Genomic DNA, 23,856 nt, shown 5'->3' on the forward strand with positions numbered 1-23,856 from the left:
TCTCTAAATTACACAGACAGCTATCTTAGCCGCTTGCACCTTCAACTCTTGTTACAAAAATATGGCAATCTATTCTTCAATACCCTTGTTTTCATAACATTAATACAATAAAGCATTCACATCGTCATTATTGGCAGAACATTAATTTTCATAAGCGACACGGAAAATCTAAATATTCTAAACGGGTTTCACAAAGTTTCTGATTAACTTTAGTCACACGTTTCTGGGGAAATTATCTCCAACCCATAATTTCCTTTATAAAACAATATATTTCCTTAAATGGCTTAATATCAACAAAATATCCAATCTCTGGACATTTTCTAATTTGATATTATCATCAACAACACTGATTACAAAACAAGTATACATTTAACATTCAGAAGCTGGTTTGAACAAGCAAGCGCTGTTGCTGTACTCCCAGCATAGCTGGACCCTTTAGGTTCAAAAGACAATCGTTTTACTTAATGAAACATTCCTTATCCTTATAAACATATCAATCCCTGTTAATCATACTCAACGCCCCATTTCCATCTAAAACTCACCTTTCGTACCATTTCAACTTAATTTGACTTAATAGTTCCATGAACTCTATCGTTCCCTACATGTCAGTTCCTTCTGCATGTGCTCAATCCAACGATTCACTGTTTCCATCAGGAAAAACATCCTATCTTCCCCTACATGTCAGTTCCTTCTGCATCGACTCTGTTCTCTTTTATCTGCTTCTTTCCCATCCAACAATTCACTGTCCGTTCACAGTTTTACACTCATGAACAAACTTCAACAACCCTTTCTGACTAGTAACGGATAAGTTAGCATTTCAGAAAACCCTGTAGGCTACTTTTGTACAATCTCATATGCTCATCATTCACAACACTGCTCAAATCATCAGTCATAGCTTTGCTCAAAGTTTCATCAGCCACACATAAAGATCCTTTACACACGTTTAACACACACACAACAACCATTCTGTTTTCCCTCGTTCTTTTCTATTGATTCTTTTACAACATTGAGTCTTATCTTACTCAAGGTTCCCGCCTCGGGGAAATACATTTACATTTACCACCATCATTATTTCTCTTTTAACAGAAAATTGGTGTATAAAAATGATCTACTTTACTGTTAGATGACCCCATTTTGGCTGAATCTCCCTTCTGGATTTCACAATTTCGACACGTGTCTTAAAGTATCTGTCAAACGTCTTCAACAGACCCAATTTTTTTGCATTACCCAAAATCGGTCGGGTTTCTGTAATTACGTTCTACTCAATCTTCCCATAGGCACTTTCTAGCGCTCGATTAATTTCTGATTCACTTAATTGATTTGATGTGGCTCTTCCGTCCACTTGTACGATGTGGCTCTTCCGTCCACTTGTACGATTGATTTGATGTGGCTCTTCCGTCCACTTGTACGAGATTTCCTCAGGTTACAGAGTTTTTGAGTAAAACTAATTAATCAGCAATTGTGATTATCTGAATCACCTGTGGCACTTCCGTCCACCAACGAGCTTAAGTGTGGTAGATACCGATCCGAATCTGTCAGATCAATTTCTTCCCCAAAAAATGTGTGATTATCTGAATCACCTTTTCGCTCGTACCAAAAGCAAAACTCAGCCAATATGGTTCACGTTCACTCACAATTATCAAATTACACTCAACTTCAATAAAACAATTTTGCCGTTTCTTACCCAGAGATGCTTTTCTGTTTTTCCCGCAATCGTCGCAGATTTTTTTTAATCCTGGTGGGAGTTTTTCTTTCACTGGTCCTGAGTGTGGGGTATTTGCCTCTCTCTCTCGTAATCTGTTGAGTTTCTATCTCAAACCGTCGAGGTATAAGACGGCTGCCTAGTGCTGCCGAGGTTGTGCACTTTCCCGTCAAATCCGTTCTCAGGACCAGGAGAAGAAGCGTCCGCACAGGATCCCTCTTCTGACACCAGCTGTTATAGCAATTTTTTATCTCACTGGGAAAAACAGCATCACAGGGTTAAGGAACACTCAAAAGGCAAAATTGTAATAAAGAAGAAAAGGCTTTTTATTCTTTGAGGAATCTTTTCGCAACCGCAGCCACCCAGATGTGAAACAAAAAGCCTCCTGACATAATAAAACAGAGACATTTTATGCAGGTTTCTGACATTCTTGACTCCTCCTTTCCAGTTTCTGTAACTTTCCTTAAAGACATCTTATATCTCAAGCTAGTATGGACTGGTTCTACCCCCCCTGGGCAGGTCATGCTGTTCTTTGTCCCTGAGAAGCCAAAAGGCCTTTATTTACAATCTTTATCCCTGAGAAGCCAAAAGGCCTTCATTTACAATCTAGATGACCTCCTGCTTTCCTCAGGAGGGGCCCTGGGACCCTACTATATGACATCCTGTATTCTTCGACTAAGATTCTTTCTCGTGCCTAGGTGTTTGTTATCTCCCCGGGCTATCTGGTTTATTACATCTGCTCTTTCCTACCCCCAATTCAGCTGTTAGAAATGCTTTTACACACACTCAAATGAAATCAACAAGTTTAAATGAATGGACACAAGAACAATGAATTTTTCATTAACATTACTTTTCCATAAAAATAAAAAACTTTTAAAAACCATAAACGCTCTTCCCAGCTTTATGACCCTGGAGTATTATGGTCTGTTATGATGATGGATGCTCTTTTTGTTCTTCAGAATCTCAGGCTCCCTTCACTCCCATTATAAAGCTGGGAAGAGCCCGGATATTTGTTTTAATAAAACTCAGATTGTGTTTGGTTGAAAGAAGAAAGTCATAAACACTAGGATGGCTTGAGGGAAAATAAATTATGGGAAAATGTACATTTTTGGGAGAAGTATCCCTTTAAGCAGTAAACAATGTCTAAACGAAATTGAATCTATTGGACTTTTAAAACTACGTTTATATTCTGTTAAACCCTGTTGTAATATCCAGAGTTGTTAGCTTGGAGCATCTCGGATCCTGCTGATGAAAGACAGAATATTAAATGCCATGGATGAATATTTACGGAGTAATCCAGTGTTTTGTAGAGTCAGAATGACCGAGAACAGGAGGGGAAAGGCCTTCAGGAAGATGGCAGCATCATCATTAATGTCTGTGTGTAAAACCTGTTGACTTCAGACTAGAGCCCGACCGATATATCGGCATTTTCCTAACTATCGGTATCGGCATTTATAATGGCCGATAAATGAATATTTTAAAAAATGCGGGGGGCGGTGATTTATGTAAGGATGGCGCTGCCAATAAAGCACCTAAAAGCTGTCACAAAGAACTGGCAAAAGTAATGATTATGAATACATCAAATATAGCAAGGAGACATTTTAATTGTTTATTAATAAACAAGTGTTTTCAGTCAGTGTCGGCTGCAAAGTTGACGACGCTGACTCGCGATCTTCAGTGAACACGCCAGAGAGAAATGCACATTTCATACGGATTACATAAGCAGAGAGCAGTCTGTCTTTCGGTTTGAATTGTTCTGTTTAAAAGTAGACATTTCAATATAGATATATTTCTCAGGTCTATACGCTGAGTTTCGGTTCATTTATGAGACCAGTTGCAGTTCACGGCGTCTCCGTGTCGAGATTATCTATTGTCCGCTATATTTACTTCTTATTTCCAGGCAATTGGTTGATGAAACATTGATGAAAATTAAGGTACAATTTAAACAAAATGAAATTCACTTTAATGAAAGGCTTTGTGCTTTCTGTTTGAGGTCTCTGTGAAAGTTTTAAAGCACTTTAGTGCCGCTTTCAGAGCTTGTCACGTCCGTAACATTGTTTTTAGCGCAATTTTCCACCGGACAAAATTGCGATTGTTAACTCATGATTTCTGTTCTGTCTGTGCGCACCAATCTTGCACTTCTATCTACTCCTCAACCAGACCACCTAGAGACTTCGGGTTTTCGGCATTATGTTAAGGAAGGTCTAATCTCGGGAACGCACAAAAAAAATCCAGGAAAAGATTTTGGATTTCCTGGAAATTCCAGAAAAAATTCCGTTTTTTGCAAATTTCTCGGCAACCATAATAGCTATCGAGTTGAAACAAATTGCAATCAATAGCTTCTAAAATTTACAATAATATTAGAAAAAAAGATTTGATCAAAAATCTATCCTTTATGCTTCAAAAATTGAATTTTGAGTGTTGTGATCCCATGACGTGAGAAAATTGCGCTAAAACACTCACACAGTTTTTATTACTTGTTTCCTCATAAATGCGAACACGAAAAATAAAATAAAATGAATATTTTATGTTCTGTTGAGAGCCAACCCTTCTTCATCCGGTGGGTAGTAGCCTATTACTTTTGATTTGCGCAGTGTAATTCACAGAATTGATTTCTCTGCTACCAGCCTCTGTCACGTATTGTGTGAGCTTGTGACTATTGCAAGCCCGCAGCTGAGAAGTCCTGATTATATTGTCTGCTATATTTACTTCTTATTTATTAAATCCAGGCAATTGGTTGATGAAACATTGATAAAAATGCGAGCGACAAATCTCCGACAGTAAACTGATGCCCCATTCTGCTTTGTAACGGGCGCTTTTCCGCGTCATTAAAACACTTACAATTAATTAAAAAACACAGTATCGGAATACCAAATGCTCATAAAGATTACATCGACGCATTTGGGTATAAATTCAATAAATATTATTCCTGTCTATAGAAATCTGATGTAAATCTATGAGAATCTATCAATATTTCTCCAAATCTGCACAGTTTTGAGCTAAAGCCCTGAAGGACGTTGTTTTGTGTATCGCTGTCATGACGACAGCACGGAGTTTTTTATGAATGAAAGCGGCTGACGCGCATAATTCATATTAAAGGTATCGACTCATTTTTTCATTTCATAACTCCTGACACAAATTAAGACATAACTGTCACTACGAGTTTCTCAGAATACAATAGTGGTCAAATACTGAAACTTGAGTATTATATCTTTTTAATTATGTATAGTTTGTCAAGGTATAACATTAAATCTGATAGTAATTTTGAATTAAATAAATAAAATAACGCTTCAGTGCGCGGGCGCACTGGCAACGGTTAACAGGTTAAGCACAACTTTTTGAAATGATATGATCAAACGAAAAAAGATATAGATTCATGGAAAAATCTACCACTTTCATTAGCAGGTCGAATAAATATTATTAGAATGAATGTTCTGCCCAAGTTTTTGTTCTTGTTCCAATGTATTCCTATTTGGATAGCCAAGGCATTTTTTAATAAACTAGATTCCCTCATGTCATATTTTATATGGAATGGAAAAACTCCAAGAATCAAGAAAATGTTCTTGCAAAGACCAGCTTGCCAGGGAGGAATGGGATTACCCTGTTTCCGACGTTACTACTGGTCATGTAATATCCGCTCAATGTGGTTTTGGTTGTCCACTCAGGGGGCTGACTGGAGTAGGAAGGAAAATGAAAGCTGTTATCCCACCTCGTTAAAAGCATTACTTTATTCAGCCTCGCCTATTTCAAAACAAAAACTTGAGAACCCAGTAGTTTCTCATTCAGTTAAAATCTGGTCCCAGATTAGGATGCATTACGGATGGAGGGGTGCGCCAGCTTTAAGTCCATTGATTAATAATCATACATTTCCTCCATCAGTCTTAAATATGACATTTCTTCAGTGGGAACATAAAGGTATTCGATGTTTAAAAGATTTATTTATTGAAAATATATTTCCCACATTTAAACAATTACAGAGCAAATACAGATTGGAAAGTAAAGATTTCTTTAAATACCTACAGATCCGAAGTTTTGTTACGGGCTTATTTCCGTCTCTCCCTAATCAGCCCCCAAACTCTGCAATGGAAACAGTGTTTTTGTCTAATCCATTTCAAAGAGGGCTAATTGCTAAAATCCACAATGTGCTCTCACAGGAAGAAACAACACCTACATTGGACCATTTGAAAAGAGCCTGGCAAGATGACCTAGGGGTGTCTATTACAGCCAATCAACGGTCAAAAGCCCAAAGAAATGTTCATTCTACCTGTTTGTATTAGACATGGTCTTTTGCAGTTCAAGGTGCTACACAGAGTGCATTTATCCAAATTAAAGTTGTCAAAGATGCTTCCTTCCATTAGTCCTTCTTGTGACAGATGTTCACCAGGGCCAGCTTCTCTTGCACATGTTTGGGAATATTCCTCACATTACGACCTACTGGAACACTAGATTTCAAACCCTTTCCAAGATTTTGAAAAAGCAGCTTAAGCCAGATCCAATCTGGGCTCTTCTTGGTGTGAAACCAGTCAATGTACAACTTTCGGACACCCCAAACAGCATGGTTTGTTTTGTGACCTTGTTAGCACGGAGACTGATTCTCTTGTGTTGGAAACAGAAAATGCCCCCCCGCTCACTCAGCCTTAATGAAAGACATAATGGGTCATTTGAAATTGGAGAAAATTAAATACTTGTTAAGGGGGAAGTCTGAAATATTTTATTCAATGTGGCAAACTTTCATAGATTACTTTGGTGAGAATGTTTAATTGATTGTCTTAGCATGGAAATAGAAATGATGCCCTCTGATGCATGTTGTTTGTTATTGTGTTTTTGTCTTTCTGTATTTGATATGTAAAAAACCTCAAAGAGAATTAAAGAAAAAAAAAGAAAAAGCAGGACCCAATAATATATTCAAGATCGACACTGGTCTGTTCGAGCAGTTAAATACAATTTTATTATAGCTGTAAGTCAGGGGAAATTAATAAAAAAAAACACACACATTTACAATGAAACAAGACAGACTTTCAACACATAGGACGTTGAGGACTCTAGAAGTGTGCCTTCATCTTCAGGGTGTCTGCGTTGGTCTCCACCACGATGCTCTCGATGCGCTTGTTGTACTGCTCCAGTGTGGTGAGGAGGCGCTCGTAGATCTCCTGCAGAGGAGCAGACGTTAGCACACGCTCAACACGGCCTTACAGGGGTGCTCACACAAACATTAGCCCATGAGTTACTCGCCCTCAAGTCAGGCTAGGTGGATATGACATTTACTACTCATTTAATTCAATTCAATTCAGTTCAAATGTATTTGTATAGCGCTTTTCACAATACATCTGGTTTCAAAGCAGCTTTACAGAAAGTGCATTTAGCAGACGCCTTTCCACATCTCACACGATATTCTCCTTTCAGACATATTAATAAATGTCCTGACTCCTCCGAGCTTTATAATGGCAGTGAATGGCTGTTTCTGTTTTTAAGTCCATAAAAGTGCATCTGTCCATCATAAATCAACACAAAAACGCATCACTTTGCTTCAGAAGGCCTTTATTAACCCCCTAGAGCCGTGGATGCACTTTTATGATGATAGATGCACTTTTATGAACTTCAAAACAGAAACAGCCATACACTGCCATTATAAAGCTCGGAAGAGCCAGTAAGTGTGTTTAAGGCCAGGACAACTCTGATAAATCATGGGCTGATTTAAATGTTTGGGTGAATATCCCTTTAATGTTAAACTAGGCCATTTAAATGAAGACCAAACACTAGATGTTCCCCAACACAGTCAGCTCTGTAAGAGTCCAGAGCACGAGACGGACTTCAGAGGTGCTGGTGAAACACACCTGGGCCTTCTGTGTGTGCTGGTTGCACTTTGCTCGAAGCTCCTGCATCTTTTCCTTGAACCGTTTAGTTTCACGGTTGCTTTCTTCCATTTTCTTCACAAACTCCTCTCGTTTCTGGTGGATTTTGTCATATTGCCTGAATAAAATAAATGAGAAAATTAGAGAAGTGTTTCTCAATCAGAAGAAACAGAGCCGAGTGTGATGATGCATGCCGAGTGTGATGAGGACACTTTAAAGGGGTCATAATTTTCCTTGAGCTAAAGACATATTAAAGGTCATCATACAATAAGAATATCCTGTAAGTTTCAGATCCTTAATCCAAAAACATTTTTTTTATCATTATATGATTATATTATTTTATAGTTCAAAGTACTTATATTTGTTTTATCCATTTTAATTGAATTTAAAAACAACAGTAAATTGTAAAGCTGGATTTTATTGTTTACACGTGTCCGCGTTTGCATCGGTGAGCCGCAGGTTGAGGACCGAAGCTGTAGATCACAGAGGGATCGATGTTTAGGACACTGAAAGGGTCAGTTCACACAAAATAATAATAATAATAACTCCGTCATGTTTGCACCCTCGTGATGTGTCGAGGCTCTCAGTATCATTCGCTTAGTTATTTTAGCTGTACAAAAACTGTTCTTCCAGTTAATACTAATCTCGTCTTAAATAATTGTCTCAAAACGTTAGCAGTTAGCACACAAACAGTATTTACACACGGATCCAACCTTTCTTTCTGAAGTGTTAAGTTGAATGATCTTCTGACATTTGTTTTGTTTAAATATTACAAGATGTTTCAGAACGTTCAGAGAACATTCAAAAGTAATTTTCACATTGTTGAAAAAAAAGAATGTTCACTTAAAGCTGCAGTCTGTGGTTTGTCCTCTCTGTCGCCATCTCTGTTCGAAATCTGCAATTGCAGTTATTCATGGTTTGATCAGCTTGACGTGGGTTTGTGCCTCGGCTCGGCACGGATGAATCCAGTGTTTAGAGGAGAATGTGCGGCTGTCAGTCGCTGGTGTGGATCCTGGCATTCGCAATCACAGATTATACTTTTGGGAAGTCTGACCAGCATAAGAAATTTTCACTGGAAAATGTGAACAAGTAACATCCACTTTTGTTCTGACACACTGAAGGGGCAAAAAGCACTGCAGTAAATCATGCGGATTAAATCTAACGATCGCTTATCATATCACGTCAAACCGTGCAAATTATACTGTTCTCAAATTGTTAATGTTAACAACACCAGCATTGCGTGACTACATTTACTGCCCTTCCGATATCATCCTTGTTTCCGCATAGAGTCTCTGTTTCCTGTAGTCACTCCGAAGTCCGAAGTCTTCTGTGTTTTACAGCGGGTGAATCTCCAGTTGGTGATTGTCGTTTGAGCCTTTCTGGATCCGCCATCAAACTGCGTAGTTTAATGATATCAAGTGCTGTGAGAAAAGGCTATAAATCTCCAGCATCCTCACACTCATAGCCGACTAGCCGAGACTCTTTGTGGACAGATGTGGACAGATGTGGACAGATGTGGACAGATGTGACGCAATGCTCAAATTTCCCGCAGAAATCCACCAGTACCGCTGGAGTTGCATAAATTATTTAAAAAATCTTCTAATATTAAGCACAGGAAGTGTATTATCAAATGCATTGTCGTACAAAAGGATCCTTTAAAAAAAAAGGTAGAATCGGTTTTGTTTTTTACTTACCCATAAATATTTTTGACCTGCTGATCTTTGACCTCTTTCTTCTTCTGCCGCCGGATCTGATGCTTCGACTGCTTGTCGAGTTTCATGGCGAACCCCCTCTTCATCTGGGCTTCTTCACTGCTCAGGCTCTTCAGCTCTTTCTGCAAGGCTTCATTCATGGCTGCTAATCTCTGGACCTGTGCAGGAACCATCATTTAAAACAGTGAAAAAACACCTCAGGAAATGCCTTCCTTAAACAACGACTGTACTCGTTCTCCAGTCACTGTGTCCACTGGTTTACCAAAGTTACTAGCCACTCAGCATGTTCACTGGCCACAATTCTGACATCGATACCATAGGACTGCCATATAGATGTGTTTTATAATATCTCATAATTTGTCAGCAGGTTTATTAGGCTGCTGTCACTTTAAGACCGGATGCACATGTAGCGAGTCGGGGAGAGAGAAATATCAATTGTATCTTATTTTTATATGATGAACTTCCCAAAACTATTTTCCTATTAAGTAAAAGACTTTCGGTTTCATTTTGTATTAAAAACTTGTACGAGTGAGTCATGCAATTTTATTGTGGTTAGGAACTATCAATTAAGGTGTTTGGTTAAGTGGGACGCTTATCAGTGTTGCGCGCTATGCCTTTAGAGAGTGTGTGAGCTACGTCAGCCTCAGATCGCAAATGGACGCTGGCGAGGCTCTTTACAGTTAATATTGTGTATAACGTGGAAAGAGGTCTGCGCAACGGATAGTATTCTGATCAAACTGTCCCATGTGTCTCCAGGGTCAGTAAGTCCAGTGGTTGTGAAGCCCTCCTGCTGTCTGCTGTGTGGATTATCTTATGTACAGAACTGGATCTGCTGCACACGGATCCGCTATACTGATGCACGGTTTCTTTCTCTACTGTTTACGGTCACTTAAATAAACTGCAGCAATTAACATTTTGTCAGAACCTTTAATAAATTACATTATTTTGTTTAGTTGGCTATTCAGAATCGTACAGCTCTCCTTGATGCCAATGACATCTTAAAGTCGACTCTTCTCTGTTGCCCATTAGTGTGTACAGATGAAGAAATGCACTTTTTTGACTATTTTAACACTGAACAATATTTGCTGCTGTGACTCTCCAATCAAAAGTCAGAACTCCTTGCAAACGTATGATGATCTTTACCTCCTCTTTCTGCTGGTTGGTCTTGCACATGCTAATCTGTAAGTCCTGCAGTTGTTTGAGCAGGACCTGTAGTTCTGCCTCCACCTGACCAGCACACTGGACCAGCATCTGCAGCTCAACCAGCCTCTCGTCAGCCAGATCCTGTCACACACACACACACACACACACACACACACACACACACACACACACACACACACACACACACACACACACACACACACACACACACACACACACACACACACACACACACACACACACACACACACACACACACACACACACACACACACACACACACACACACACACACACACACACACACACACACACACACACACACACACACACACACACACACACACACACACACACACACACACACACACACACACACACACACACACACACACACACACACACACACACACACACACGGTCAGCTGCTGATAACACCACCAACACTCAGTGACAGAACAGAGACCTGCTGATCTGGGCAGTTAAACAACACCTTAAGCAACATGCAAACGACACATACCTTTGACATCTTAATGCTCTTCACGTTCTCCTTCATCCTTTCCATCTCGTTCTTCAGCTCTTCGGGCGACTCCACGATCTGAGACTTGAGCTTGGAGATCTCATCCTTCAGCGTCACCACATCCACTTTCCTTTGAGTCTGGATTGTAAGACACATGTCTGATTACAACAGTCACTCTACAGCACTGCCAGCACAGAAGTACACCTACAGCACACTCAGCCAGATCTGCCTCCATACAACCAATAACACATGGATTAAAACCAATTACCAGCCCTTCATTTTTTTCTTTCTCATTAAGCTGTTTTACTCAGATCTCTTCTTCTGTAATATGACATATATCAGTCTCTACTTCCACTACACGGTGACTAACCCTCATCCAAACTAGAAGTGTGGTAGATTAAACAAACACATTATCTGATACATACCAGCTTCTGTGAGATCTCAGCAATCTCCGTCTTCCACTGTGCAACCGTTTCATTCATCGCAGTCTAAAGAGAGGACACTGAAGATTAATATGACATGAAAAAAAGGCCTGAAAAACACTGGGTCACGTGACAACAGTTAATGCATCACGTGACAACAGTTAATGCATCATGTGACAACAGTTAATGCATCACGTGACAACAGTTAATGCATCACGTGACAACAGTTAATGCATCATGTGACAACAGTTAATGCATCACGTGACAACAGTTAATGCATCACGTGACAACAGTTAATGCATCATGTTGGTGGACAGGGTTGGGAATTGTAAGAAATCTTCCGGTTCCGCCAAAGGATTCTGGTTTCGGTTTTCATTCAATAAAAATTATTAGAAATTGTAGTAAGGGAAAAATGCACAATCCTTTTTGTGTTTATTTCAGATACTATTTAAATGAGTTTAACAGACTGGCAATGTCAACAAATTCAACATATTTAGCAATTTTTGCAAAAAGAATACAATTTTCTGAGGGAAAATACACACTCCTATTATTATTATCCTATCTTATTCAGATAATGAAATCAACTTAACCAATAATGTAGTTTACAGATCGGATAGGTGCTCCGGGGGTGGAGGTGTGGCTATATGTGTTTCTACAGGTCTTGTATCTGAATTAATTATACCTTCGATTGATCCTTTATATTTTGAATGTATTTTTGTTAAGGTGGTTTTCCATTTAAATAAATGTATAATCATCGGGAGCATATACAGACCAGCCTCTTCACCAGTGGACTCCTTTAACTCATTTTTACCAAAAACTGAATTGATAGTGGATATCAGGCAGTTAATCTTATTAGGCGACTTCAATAAGAATTGGTTGGATACGTCATATAATAAAGAGAAAAATAAATGTAATACCCAATTAATTACTGAGCCTACTAGAATTACTTCTCGCACACAATCTCTTCTTGATTGGATACTTGTTTCACACCCAAATAGATTTAAGGTCAGGTGTGATGTCTGATTGCTTTAGTGATCATTCGATTATATTCTGTGAATGGGAAATTAAAGTACCTAAATTGCCACCAAAATTAATTAAAATCAGACAATATAAAACTGATTTTAGATGTATTTATCCATGATCTGATTTCTATTAATTGGAATAGCTATCATTTAATTCCTAATGTACAAGACGCTTGGGATTTTTTAATACTGAGTTTATAAGTGTTGTAGACAAGCATGCACCTTGGAAAATTGATAGGGTTAAGGGCAATCATCTTCCTTGGATTAACTCGGAACTTATTAGTCTCTTTAGGCAAAGGGTCAAAGCATGGACAACATGCCGTCAGACAGGAAGTAATGCTGATTGGGAAGTCTATAGGCATTAGAGAAATTTGAGCAAGACAAAAACACGAAATGCAAAGACTAATTATTATAAAGAATGTCTTTTCATTATAAAAATCCTAAACAATTCTGGAATAAAATTAAAAACATTATTAATACATCAAATAAACATTCAGTTAATCAAATTAGAGTTGATAATACAATACTTCATGACTCCTTATCTATTGCGCAATAATGTAATCAGCATTGTTCTTCAGTTTGGTCTACTTTAGTATCGGCCTCTTACTTGAATGCTGATATTTGTAATGAGACTGCATCATGTAATAGTTCATTTTCATTTGGGAAGATTGCTCCAACTGATGTTCAGAGTGCCATTGATGAATCAGAAGTGACTAGTGCTGAAGGATTAGATGGAATTGAAAATAGGTATCTTAAATTAACTTCACATATTCTTATGTATCCACTAGCTGATTTATTTAATCTTTCTTTAGTCTACATGTGAGCTGCCGGTGATCTGGAAACGTGCACGCATTACTCCGCTTTATAAGGGAGGTGATGTACTTGATCTCAATAATTATAGACCAATATCTATTATATATTCTATATCTCAAGTTTTTGAAAAATTAATTTATAAACAACTTTCAAATTATTTATGTATTAATATTCCATCATCATCTCAATCTGGTTTTAGGTCTAATCATTCCACAACTACTGCATTACTTAAGTTTACAGATGATGTGTTTTCAGCCTCAGATAATGGCAAGCTCACAGGTGCTATTTTTCTTGATTTGACTAAAGCTTTTGATTTGGTTGATCGTTATTTGCTTTTAGATAAACTTCATGCGATTGGTTTTTCAAAAAATAAAATTGTGGTTTAATTCATATCTGCACAACAGGAAACAGTGTTGCCCTAAATGGGACTAAATCTGACTTTCTGATTCAGCAAAGAGGTGTGCCACAGGGCTCAGTTTATGTAAATAGTCTACCATTACTTCTTAAAAACTGTCAGGTTCAACTTTATGCGGATGATACTGTCATATATACATTTAATTCTGACCCTATACAATTTCAATTATCTCTTCAATCGGATTTTAATAGTTTACAAGACTGGCTTTTGGCTAATAAATTAGTGCTTAATAAAACCAAGTCATATACTATGATTTTTGGTTCTAGACATAAACTTAATTCCTAAACCTGTTCTTGTGTTATATCATGTAAAGACGGTACTCCTCTGCATAGAGTTGACACTATTAAATATGGCTTGATTCTAGACTTTCCTTTAGACCACACATTAATCATGTTTTACGAAAAGTCAATGTTGGAATGAGTATTTTGCATCGATCTCGAAATTGCTTCTCTTATAGTGTTCGTAAGAAACTAGTTGCTCAATTAATATTTCCGGTTTTTGATTACTGTGATGTGGTTTATCAGACGGCCTTAAAGTCTGATCTTGTCTCACTTAATTCGGCATATAATAGAATTTGCAGATTCGTTTTAGGATGTTCTTTTCCCACTCACCACTGTACAACGCATGATGCACTTCAGTGGCCATCTTTGAATGTGAGAAGGCAGATTCACTGGCTCCAATTTATATTTAAATGTATTTACTTTGATTATCCTAGTGATCTACAACAATACCTTGTACTCTTTTCTTCAAACCACCAAGTTAGGCATTCTGTCCAGACTTACTTTCTCGTTCCTCGTGTTAAAAAAACAATTGGTAAGAGAGCATTTATGTTTAAAGCCGTATTAGACTGGAATAATTTGCCTGTAGATATTAGATCCATTACTTCATTTCGGTTGTTTAAACAATCTTTATTATCTTATTTTAAAGTAGACTGCACATGCTATCACTGAAACTGTCGTTGTTATGTGTACTGTTGCTTTTTTTATTGTTGGTGTTTTATTGTTTACTTGTTTGTTGATGTATTGTTAATTGTAATCTTATGTTCTTTAAGTTGTAATTGTGTTTCATTGTAAGGACCCCCTTGAAAACGAGATGATACATCTCAAGGGGTTAATCCTAATAAATTGTAATAATAATGTTCCGGTGTGGTGTTTTGTTATTTAGGAATAAGAATCGAGATTGTTTAAAGATTAATGGTGCAGCTCTACTGTCTTTATACTCTCTCTCTCTCTGCGTTGAGATCTGACGCAAAATGTATATCAGTAGCGCGAGGTCAGTAGCGCGAGGTCAGTAGCGCGAGGTCAGTAGCGCGAGGTCAGTAGCGCGAGGGTCAGTAGTGGCTTTTCAGTGCATTCATTACTATTGTAATATTCATGAGACGTCGCTGTTCAAGGATAAGCTCCCAGCACGTCGCCCACACACACCGCACCGGTTTCAGAACCAGAACTTAGGAGTTTTTCAAAAAGACTAATGGTTCCCAACCCTACTGGTGGACCAACTGGTCAGAACTGTATAATTCAGATGTCACTTATGCAACAAAAACATATTTTTCTGAAATGTGTTAGTCTGACCAAATATCAAATAGGCTTTCACTTGGTCTTCACCTCTGGGTTAGCCTACGGTTCATTTTGAGAGGCATTAGCAAAACAAACACTGCTGCTTTACATGCAACATGCGCATTTACCCATCATGCACTGTGATACGGGCCTGGTTCGTTAGGTTGCCTTCTCACCACAAAAGGCATTGAAGTGATTTTATTGGTGCAGAATCAATAATGCTGTGCGGTACACCGGTTCATACCGGTGTTTATTTTTGTTATGATATGAATGTAATAAACCAGCATATATCACTTTAACAGCGCTGGGAACGCGGCGCGACACTGAGTGAGAGGGTCTTCACTGTTCACTGGTGATGCTCAGCTGTGTGCGTTACTGAGACGGTGAAGATGGAGAGGTTAAACTATAATTAATAGCTGTTACATTATATTACAGTGTTTCCCATACATTGGTTCACAATATCAACACTGCCTTTTGGAAAATCTATTCGTGTTTGGCTTTGACATCGTTGAATAAACATGAGCACTGCACGTTTCACAGTCCCGCGGCGGGTGTTTGTATAAGAATGTTTCTGAAGCGAACTGACGGTCTTGTTTCGATGTTATTTCAATTGAATCTTTCTTTATCTCTCCTGATAAAGCAGCGTTTATGTACTGGTTTGTGTCCAGCCGTTACCGTGGAAACCGCTGTTTCTGCCGCTCCTACATCGCCTCCTGCTGGAGCTCTTTATAAACAGCCTTGCAAACCTGTATTAATACTAGTGTGGATTTTTTCTACAATAGAGCTCGGGCGTAGATGTTATGGAATGGTGCATTGTGGGTAACGGTGGCCATTTCAGAGGCACCACAAAAGCCGGTTTATAATAAGACATGAGCGTAGCCGGCCGGTCTCCAGAAAGAGTTATGGACCGTGACAAAAAAAAAGTTGGCTATACCATATACGGACAAACTTCATAAATGAATCCAAACAACAGTACTTGAAAAAAAGAGAAGAGATTATAGGCGGAATCGATCCCTATGAACAAAGTATGGAGTAATAATTATGAAAGTTTACCAAGCCTCAGTTTCCCTGATATTTTCTCCTACCTGGTGGAGTGAGCGCTTACACCTCCGATCCAGGGCCGGATTAGCAATTTCCTGTGCCCTCGGCAACAACATTCGCCAGAGAAATGCACATTTCAAACGGATTACATAAGCAGAGAGCAGATCTGTTTTCTTTCGTTTAGAATTGTTTGTTTAAAAGTAGACATTTCAATATAGATATATTTTTCAGGTCTGTGAGGCAAGACTACCTTAAATGCTGAGTTTCGGTTAATTTATAAGACCTCCAGTTCACGCGCCGACACCTCTCTGCTAAGTTCTTATTTATTAAATCCAGGCAGTTGGTTGATGAAACATTTATTAAAATTAAAATACAAATTAATGCAAAACGAAATTCACTTTGAAAGGCTTTGTGCTCTCTGTTTGAAGTCTCTGCTCCGATCAATTTAAAAAGTTGTCACTGGAGGCTCACTTGCAGTTCACAAATGGATGAGTGCAAGATCTGCAGATCCTCAAAGTAAACGCGGAGAAAACAATCGTTAACCAAGCATCAGTGGTGACACACACACTTGATTCTGTGAGCTATGAAGCTTGTCTATGCGGGTTTGTTACACTTCAGGAGTAATTTATCATACGTGCAATAATCCACTGTTTTCGTCCGGTAGTATACTGACGACCAGCGGCGACCCAAGCCATCCGACGAAAATGGGGAAAACTAATATGATTTATGAGGCGTTTGCCCTGTCGATCATGAGACCGATTACAGCAGTTCACAATACAGCAATACTGAACCATTTTCCAAAAAATAACCTAAATTAATGACCAAATGACCAACGTTACCTACTGCCTACTATATGCTACTATACAGCAAATCTGCTTCCGTACCGTGATTCCCACAATGCATTGTGACGTAACGATCCCGAACTCTATATTCCCTCATGACAGTAAAATTGGGGCATTCTAAGTCAATCTACTGCAGCATTTCCTCTCTCAATCAGTAGAAAATGTAGTTAATAACCAGACATGCTTGAAAAAATAAAAAATAAAATACCGTCATATAATCGCAAAACCAGTATAATTTTGAAAAACACCGTAATATGAATTTTTGGTCATACCGCCCAGCACTAAGAGCCAAGAGCGACTGCTGTGTTCAGAGGCCTAAACGAACTGAACCGAGGGAGAAAACACAGCAGGTTCTGAAGCGAGCCGTGTGTGTGTAAACACCCTTAGGTGATATTTCATTAGTAAACTGAAATCATTGAGGTCTCACCACTTCCTGGTATTCCCGCTGTGTGTTAGCGCCGAGCTCTGCCAGGGCAGACGCTAGCTCTCTAGCCTCCGCTTGCTGCTCCGGAGGAATGGTCCTGTGAAGGGAGGATGGATACGCTCAGAGAGAGAAGCATCTTTAGTAAGACCTTTAAATAAACCACTGCACTTACGTCAGTTTCTCAATCTTCTTCTCAGCTTCCTTGATTTCTCTCGTGTACGTCTGGAGTCGGTCCATATCACACCGCTGTTGACAAACAAAACACCTAAATCACACCGGCTACCTTTACATGCACAACTTATGTTTCAATCGGACTGAACTCATCCTGATTGATGAATCAGAACATAGTGTTTACATGAAAGCTAAACATGTGATCGGGTTGATGTGTGTGTTTGTGTCACAAGCTTCAGATCGGGATAGATTGTTTGACATGCGCTCACTGCACGAATATACAGAGTTTCCTGATGTCTGCGCATAATAACTATTCTCCTACAGTTCTTTATTTGTTTAAAACAGCAGACTTAATATTTATCCAATTCTGGATCACGCAGTAAAAATGCCCAGAACCAGTGGTGTGTGGATGAGCGTCATTAGGCTATTTCTACGTCATTAGGCTATTTCTACGTCATTAGGCTATTTCCACGTCATTGCACATGCGCAGTCCTTTCAGTTTCGGTTTTCGATCTGACCAAGTGTTTACATGTTCTCTCGATCGGATTAGAAAAGGAATAAACCACATGAAGGCTTTTCTAATGGATTATTTGGTTGCACGTAAACGTTGCCATTAGCCGCGTTTCCACTGTCGGGCCAGGGCCGGGCCGTGCTAGTGCGTGCCAGGGCCAGTCGCGTTTCCACTGTCACTTCCGGGGCTTGATCGGGGCTTACTCGGGGCCAACGGCCAGGATTTCTGGCCCGTCGAATACCTTGGGCCAAAGCGGGCCAGCTCGGGCTAGAGGAGTGGTTACCAACAGAGGAAGAGTTTACCATTGGGAGACGGCAGCGCCGGATGATTCTGTCAGATTAAAGACTTAAAAATAAAATAATTTAAATCGCGTTCATGTTTGAATGCCTTCTGTTTGTGATGCAAAAGACTATGCGCGCTAGCCGTTACCATAGTAAACATAGTAAACGCTTGAAGATACGCATAGTAAAAAATCAGACCAATCTTAAAGGCTATCACAGTCATGTTTTTATTTTATCTGTCATAGCCTACGTCTCGTCTCTTTAAACCGGACTATCAAAAAATAAAGTAACTTTTTTTTTCGGGAGCTTCCTCTGTTTCTCTGACTGAAAATCTCTGTATGGGAGTCGAGAGAGTGCTAAAGCTCCTCAGGTCGTATGGCATATATTTGTAGAAATGATCATTTTTTCTAAATGTGATGTAAATATGTCCTGTAACTAAGTTACCAGATAAAGAAACAGACGCGACTGAAAAAGTAAGTGTGTCCTCTTTCTTTTGTGAAATAGACCTAACTGTAATTTATTTCTGAGTGACTAATGTGCAATTTTTACATAAATTAATTCATTATGATCAATGTATCACTTTTTATTGTAAACCTGTGGTAAAACATCGATGCTTGGGTTTTAAATATTCAAGAAGCTGCTAAACAAACAAACAAAAAAAAAAAGCTAGCAAACGGCCGCTTTTATCGTGTTTGTTTTCAACGCTGTTTCCAGTGATATCTGATTAGTTTTCTTATAAAACTTCCATTTGTTGGTGAAATGATGGGTTAGTGTGACGTTGTCCCAGAGAGGCGTGTTACGGGCGTGTTTTAGTGAAGCGCTGTGGAGCTTCTGGCCCGACAGTGGAAACGCATGCCCGGTGCTATTGGCCCGAGGCTATTAGCCCGGCACGGCCCGTTTAAAGCCCTGGCCCGGCCCTGGCCCGACAGTGGAAACGCGGCTATTGACACATATGTGCTTAAACGGGTCATATGATGCTTTTAATCTTGACCTTCTGTGTGTAACGGGTCTGTCACAAAGCTCAGTCTCCCACAAAGGGATTAGCAGTCAAGTATTCATCACGGTAGATCCTCAAATCTCAGCTTGACATAAGAGAGGTTTAGCACAACTAAGACTACAGTTCTGGAAGATGATTGTAACACGTTAAGCATTTTCAGCTGAATTAATTAGGAATCAAAAATACGACATGAACATTCCTTTTAAACGTTGAAGACAAGCAGCAACTTACAAAACTTTGCTGGTGGACGGCCGTCATTTCCAGCCTCTGCTTCCGGAAGTGGAGGAAGTTTTGGATTGCGCTGAGAATAGTGATCGTTCGCTTCAGCTCTGGCAGAAGGTGTGAGAAAAACCAACGATCAGCTCAGCTTGACCTTCATATCAGCTTTAAACTTCATGCAATAAAAACGTGAAACTGTCTCAGGACAGAACAGCTTTCGCTCTAGTGCTGAACAACACTGTCTTCTGCAGAGCTGCTTTACAGCACAGTTTAAACTTGCCATATATATTATATATTAATCATAATTACAATTTCAAAGGAAATAATCGAGAATTATGATTGTCATAATCGTGCAGCCTTACAACGCATTTCTGTTTTCTGCCAAGGCAACATTTCTAATTTTCAGTTAAATGTTTTTCAAATAATATTTTTTCACAGCTTTATTTCAATTTACATGCATGTTTTTAATAGTTTTAGTTTACGATAATAACCCTGATATCATGTGAGTGTTTAAAAAAAGTTATAAAACTGTTATTTACACAGAGAGCATTATGAAATTGTCCATCTTTCTAAAGAGTTTCTCTGTGAGCCCTGCAGTAAAGTGTGCCTGGTTCACTGACTGCAGAAATGTAAAAAACCCTCGTCTGACGCAATCCAGAACATCGTTAAAAATAAAGCATCCACACATTCCCCACATCCTCATTCTCCTGCGGCTCGGCCAATGAAAAAGCTGTCGGGGCAAAACCCTAAACACCAGCAGGAATAATTCTCCCTGAGAGAGAGAACGAGATACTCACTGGGGTTGAGCAAGTCATTCAGGGAAAAATCATATACACGACAGAGCGGTAAGAACTGGCACCTGAAAGACACGCAGATCAGTGATGTAAACATGAGATCTTTCAGAAGAGATGCTGAACAACACACTGCAGTCTTCTCACTCACATGCGCCTGTACACACTCATGATCGGAGCAACCCACTCGTACAGCATCGGGAACTGGACGTTTTCACACAACGGCACCTGCGGAACACAGGAGCATCATAAATTAAACACAGAGGGCTCTAATTTAACGATGTGAAACGCAAGTATCAAACGCGAAACACAAGTAACTGTGTGCGGATCTCCGGCTATTATACCGGCGGGATAAATGACTCTTGCGCCCGACGCTAATCTAAAATGTGTTGGTCTGAAGTCGCTTCATTACTCATAGGTGTGGTTTGGGCATAACGTGAAATAAACCAATCAGAGCGTCATCTCACATTCCCTTTAAGAGCAGGAGTGCTTGTTCCATGGCGGATTGCTATTATAATGGCGGATTTGCCAGGAGCGGTTCACAGCCGAGGAGACCGACGTTCTCGTCAGGGCCGTAAAACACAGAGAAGTGACATTGGGGATGGAGAAACACACCCAGATTAGCTTCGGTTAAACAGGCGCATAATAATGTGGGTAAATGTGTAAGCTAGATTTATGCCTATTTTTTCACATCTTCATGGACACCACAATGATTTCCTTATAATAATGTATGGTTTTCTAAATGTGAACTTCTGTGTCTGTGTAGATGAGAGAAGCAAAGTGTGTGTGTGTTGTGCACACGCTACATTATGGCCAAGCATGCGCCCTTAAAATAGCATCTGAATAACGCGCCGCTGACTTTAGACGAGGTTTCTCCTGGTCTGTGGCGGTATTGTTTTCTGAAACTGCAAAATAGCACCAGGGAATGTTTGCGCCGGAACACGCCTCCTCTTTTCCCTGAACCGCCCCCGGGAGCGCAAGTTCATTCCCTAATTTACCGACGTGCGTCTGTGGAGGGAAAAGTCCGCTGTGCGCGGGAGCAAAATAGGAATGACACATGCGTCGCTGTACAAAGTCAATTGCGCTGGGAGAGAGAGATCGGGCCCCAAGACTCTCAGATCTGATGATGCATATAAACACTCACCGTGTAATGGCACTCGGGTCTGAACCGAAACAGCAGCTGCAAAACTCTCATGTAGAGTCTCTGAATGGATTCGGCCTGAAAAACAAACAGATTTTAAAGAAAATCCAGCTTTTAATGTTGTTTATGTGTCTATGTGGTGTTTTTAATCTGCTTTAAGACAAAGCATGTGTAAGTTCATAAGTCGACACCATTGCTGAGTATTTCCTCCTTAAAACTGCAGTGAACCAAAGACAGTCTCAAACACACGCTTTGAAATCGCTGGTGTTTCTGACGTCACAAACTACCTTGTAACCAATCAGATCAACGTGTGATCGTCCACCAGTGGATCTCTGAGCTGAGTGAGTGAGTGGAGGCGGGGCTCATTTGCATATTCATAGAACCGCACATACTAAATGAGGCAAGGGTGTCGAGTTACAGTCAAGATATTTTAAGACATGAAGACATTTTTTCAAGGATAAAATGTTTAAATGTGTCAAAGAGGAGTTTTAAGGGATACAATCACTGACTACAGAGGACTTTACATGTTTGCCAGTTATGCATTACCATATGGCAAGCCGTTTAACTTTTATTAGTATTAGTTCCAGGATATGAATTCTTGATATCAACAATTTAATTTTCACTAGTTCAAATTATAGTTATTAATATCAGGAATTAGATTTATACTAGTAACAATGCTAATTCTTGATATCTGTAATTGTATTTTCACTAGTGAAATGTCACCAGAGGCTGCCAATCAAAATCAATTGTTGATATCAAGAATTCAATCGTCACTAGTTGAAATGTCTATTATTGATATCAACAACTGAATTGCTTACTAGTAACAATATTAATTACTGATATCATGAATGTGATTGTTACTGGTAAGAAAGCCATTTTAGATATCTGAAACTATATTGATATCAGAAATTAACATTTTTACCAGTAGCAACTCAATTGTTGATATCTAGAATAGACATTTTTACTATTAACAATGTAATTATTGATATCAAAAATTATATTCCTAATAGTAAGAAACACAAAGCTGATGTGTGTATTCAGAATTTCAACTAGTAAGAAATCAATTCTTGATATCAAGAATTAGCATTGTTATAGTATAAATCTAATTCCTGATATCAATAACTATAATCTGAACTAGTGAAAGTTAAATTGTTGATATCAAGAATTCATATCCGGGAAATTAATAAAAGTTCAAACGACTTGCCATATTACCAGGTAACAACAACTCTTCCTCATTGAGTACTCTTGGTGGTTCAGTCATTTTCTCTTTAAAGAAATTAATACTTTCATTAATCAAGGATGCATTAAATTACATTAATGCGACAGTGAAGACATTTATAATGTTACAATAATTATATTTCAAATAAATGCTGTTCTTTAGAACTTTCTATTCATCAAAGAATCCAGAAAAACAAAAAGTTTGACAGTTTTCACAAAAATATGAAGCTGTTTTCAACACTGATAATAATCATTAATGTTTCTTGATCATAAATCCTCATATTAGAGCAGTGGTTCTCTTTATCACACGAGTTAATGAGCTGATGAGTTGAATCAGGTGTGTTTGATTAGGGAGATTTGTGGAGGATCACGTGACACTGAAGACTGGAGTAATGATGATAAATTCAGCTTTGATCACAGGAATAAATGACACTTTACTGTATATTCACATAGAAAACAGCTGATTTACATTATGATAATATACAGCACTGTAACAACATCACTTAAATACATTGTAATCACGTGATCACCTTTGGGTTGGGAGTGATGTCATTCTTGGTGAAGTGTTTCGCCTCTTGTCCAGTCAGAACTTCGGTTCGGTAGAACTGCACGATAACGTCCACCTTATACACCGGGAACGTGTTCTCACTCATCGCTGCTGCTGCTGCACAAGAAGAAACGGCATTAATAAGCACATGTATCCGGTCAGGCAGGCGATGTTTACAGCAGAAGCGTCGACAGATCCCGTCACGGACAGTAACGGTCACCGGCACATTATACACCATTCAAAGACACAGAACTATATATTACCCTCTTTTCCACACTGTTGGTCCGACATTATTCAACAACTAATGCCAAACTATTGTACTAACCAAGTTCAGGCTCACGTCCCTCGTCGTCAACTGGAGCAAATTTAAACTTTACGCGCCTCTATCGTCACTTCCGCCATACGTTCCTCACGTCGTCACGTGTCATCACAAAAGCAGCGCGTGCGGCGCCCTCTACTGGACATGCGCAGTACGTGTCCACTAGTGCAGCGGGT

The 23,856-nt window shown here is 39.2% G+C and overlaps 1 protein-coding gene across 4 annotated transcripts; it reads right to left on the reverse strand.

Annotated features, from left to right (window-relative positions):
- Positions 1 to 6,627: 6,627 nt before the first annotated feature.
- Positions 6,628 to 23,849, reverse strand: LOC311282368 (kinetochore protein Nuf2). Of its 4 annotated transcripts, none has more exons than XM_084396086.1 (14): positions 23,687 to 23,849; positions 23,345 to 23,478; positions 21,600 to 21,674; positions 20,607 to 20,683; positions 20,462 to 20,523; positions 19,677 to 19,774; positions 17,658 to 17,731; positions 17,489 to 17,582; positions 11,376 to 11,438; positions 10,951 to 11,088; positions 10,410 to 10,550; positions 9,249 to 9,424; positions 7,537 to 7,672; positions 6,628 to 6,852 (listed from the first exon to the last, which is right to left on the reverse strand). In XM_084396086.1, exons 2-14 carry the CDS (start codon positions 23,465 to 23,467, stop codon positions 6,745 to 6,747), a joined length of 1,365 nt encoding a protein of 454 aa, XP_084252212.1. In that variant the 5' UTR covers positions 23,468 to 23,478; positions 23,687 to 23,849; the 3' UTR covers positions 6,628 to 6,744. The 4 variants fall into 4 exon arrangements, with proteins under 4 accessions (XP_084252212.1, XP_084252213.1, XP_084252210.1 ...); XM_084396087.1 differs by having other exon boundaries at positions 23,345 to 23,475; positions 23,687 to 23,749; XM_084396084.1 differs by having other exon boundaries at positions 23,625 to 23,699.
- Between the last annotated feature and the right edge of the window lie 7 nt (positions 23,850 to 23,856).

Source organism: Rutilus rutilus, assembly GCF_951802725.1.
Source record: "Rutilus rutilus genome assembly, chromosome: 22".
NCBI lineage: Eukaryota > Metazoa > Chordata > Actinopteri > Cypriniformes > Leuciscidae > Rutilus > Rutilus rutilus.

Bases quoted from the DNA above. Each gene is read 5' to 3' on its own strand.
- LOC311282368 (XM_084396084.1), bottom strand. From the start codon at position 23,652: ATGTCGGACCAACAGTGTGGAAAAGAGG. The intron at 23,479-23,624 runs GTAATATATAGT...CTTCTTGTGCAG, and splicing joins CCAACAGTGTGGAAAAGAGG to CAGCAGCAGCGATGAGTGAG. The intron at 21,675-23,344 runs GTGATCACGTGA...TTTGTTTTTCAG, and splicing joins ACATCACTCCCAACCCAAAG to GCCGAATCCATTCAGAGACT.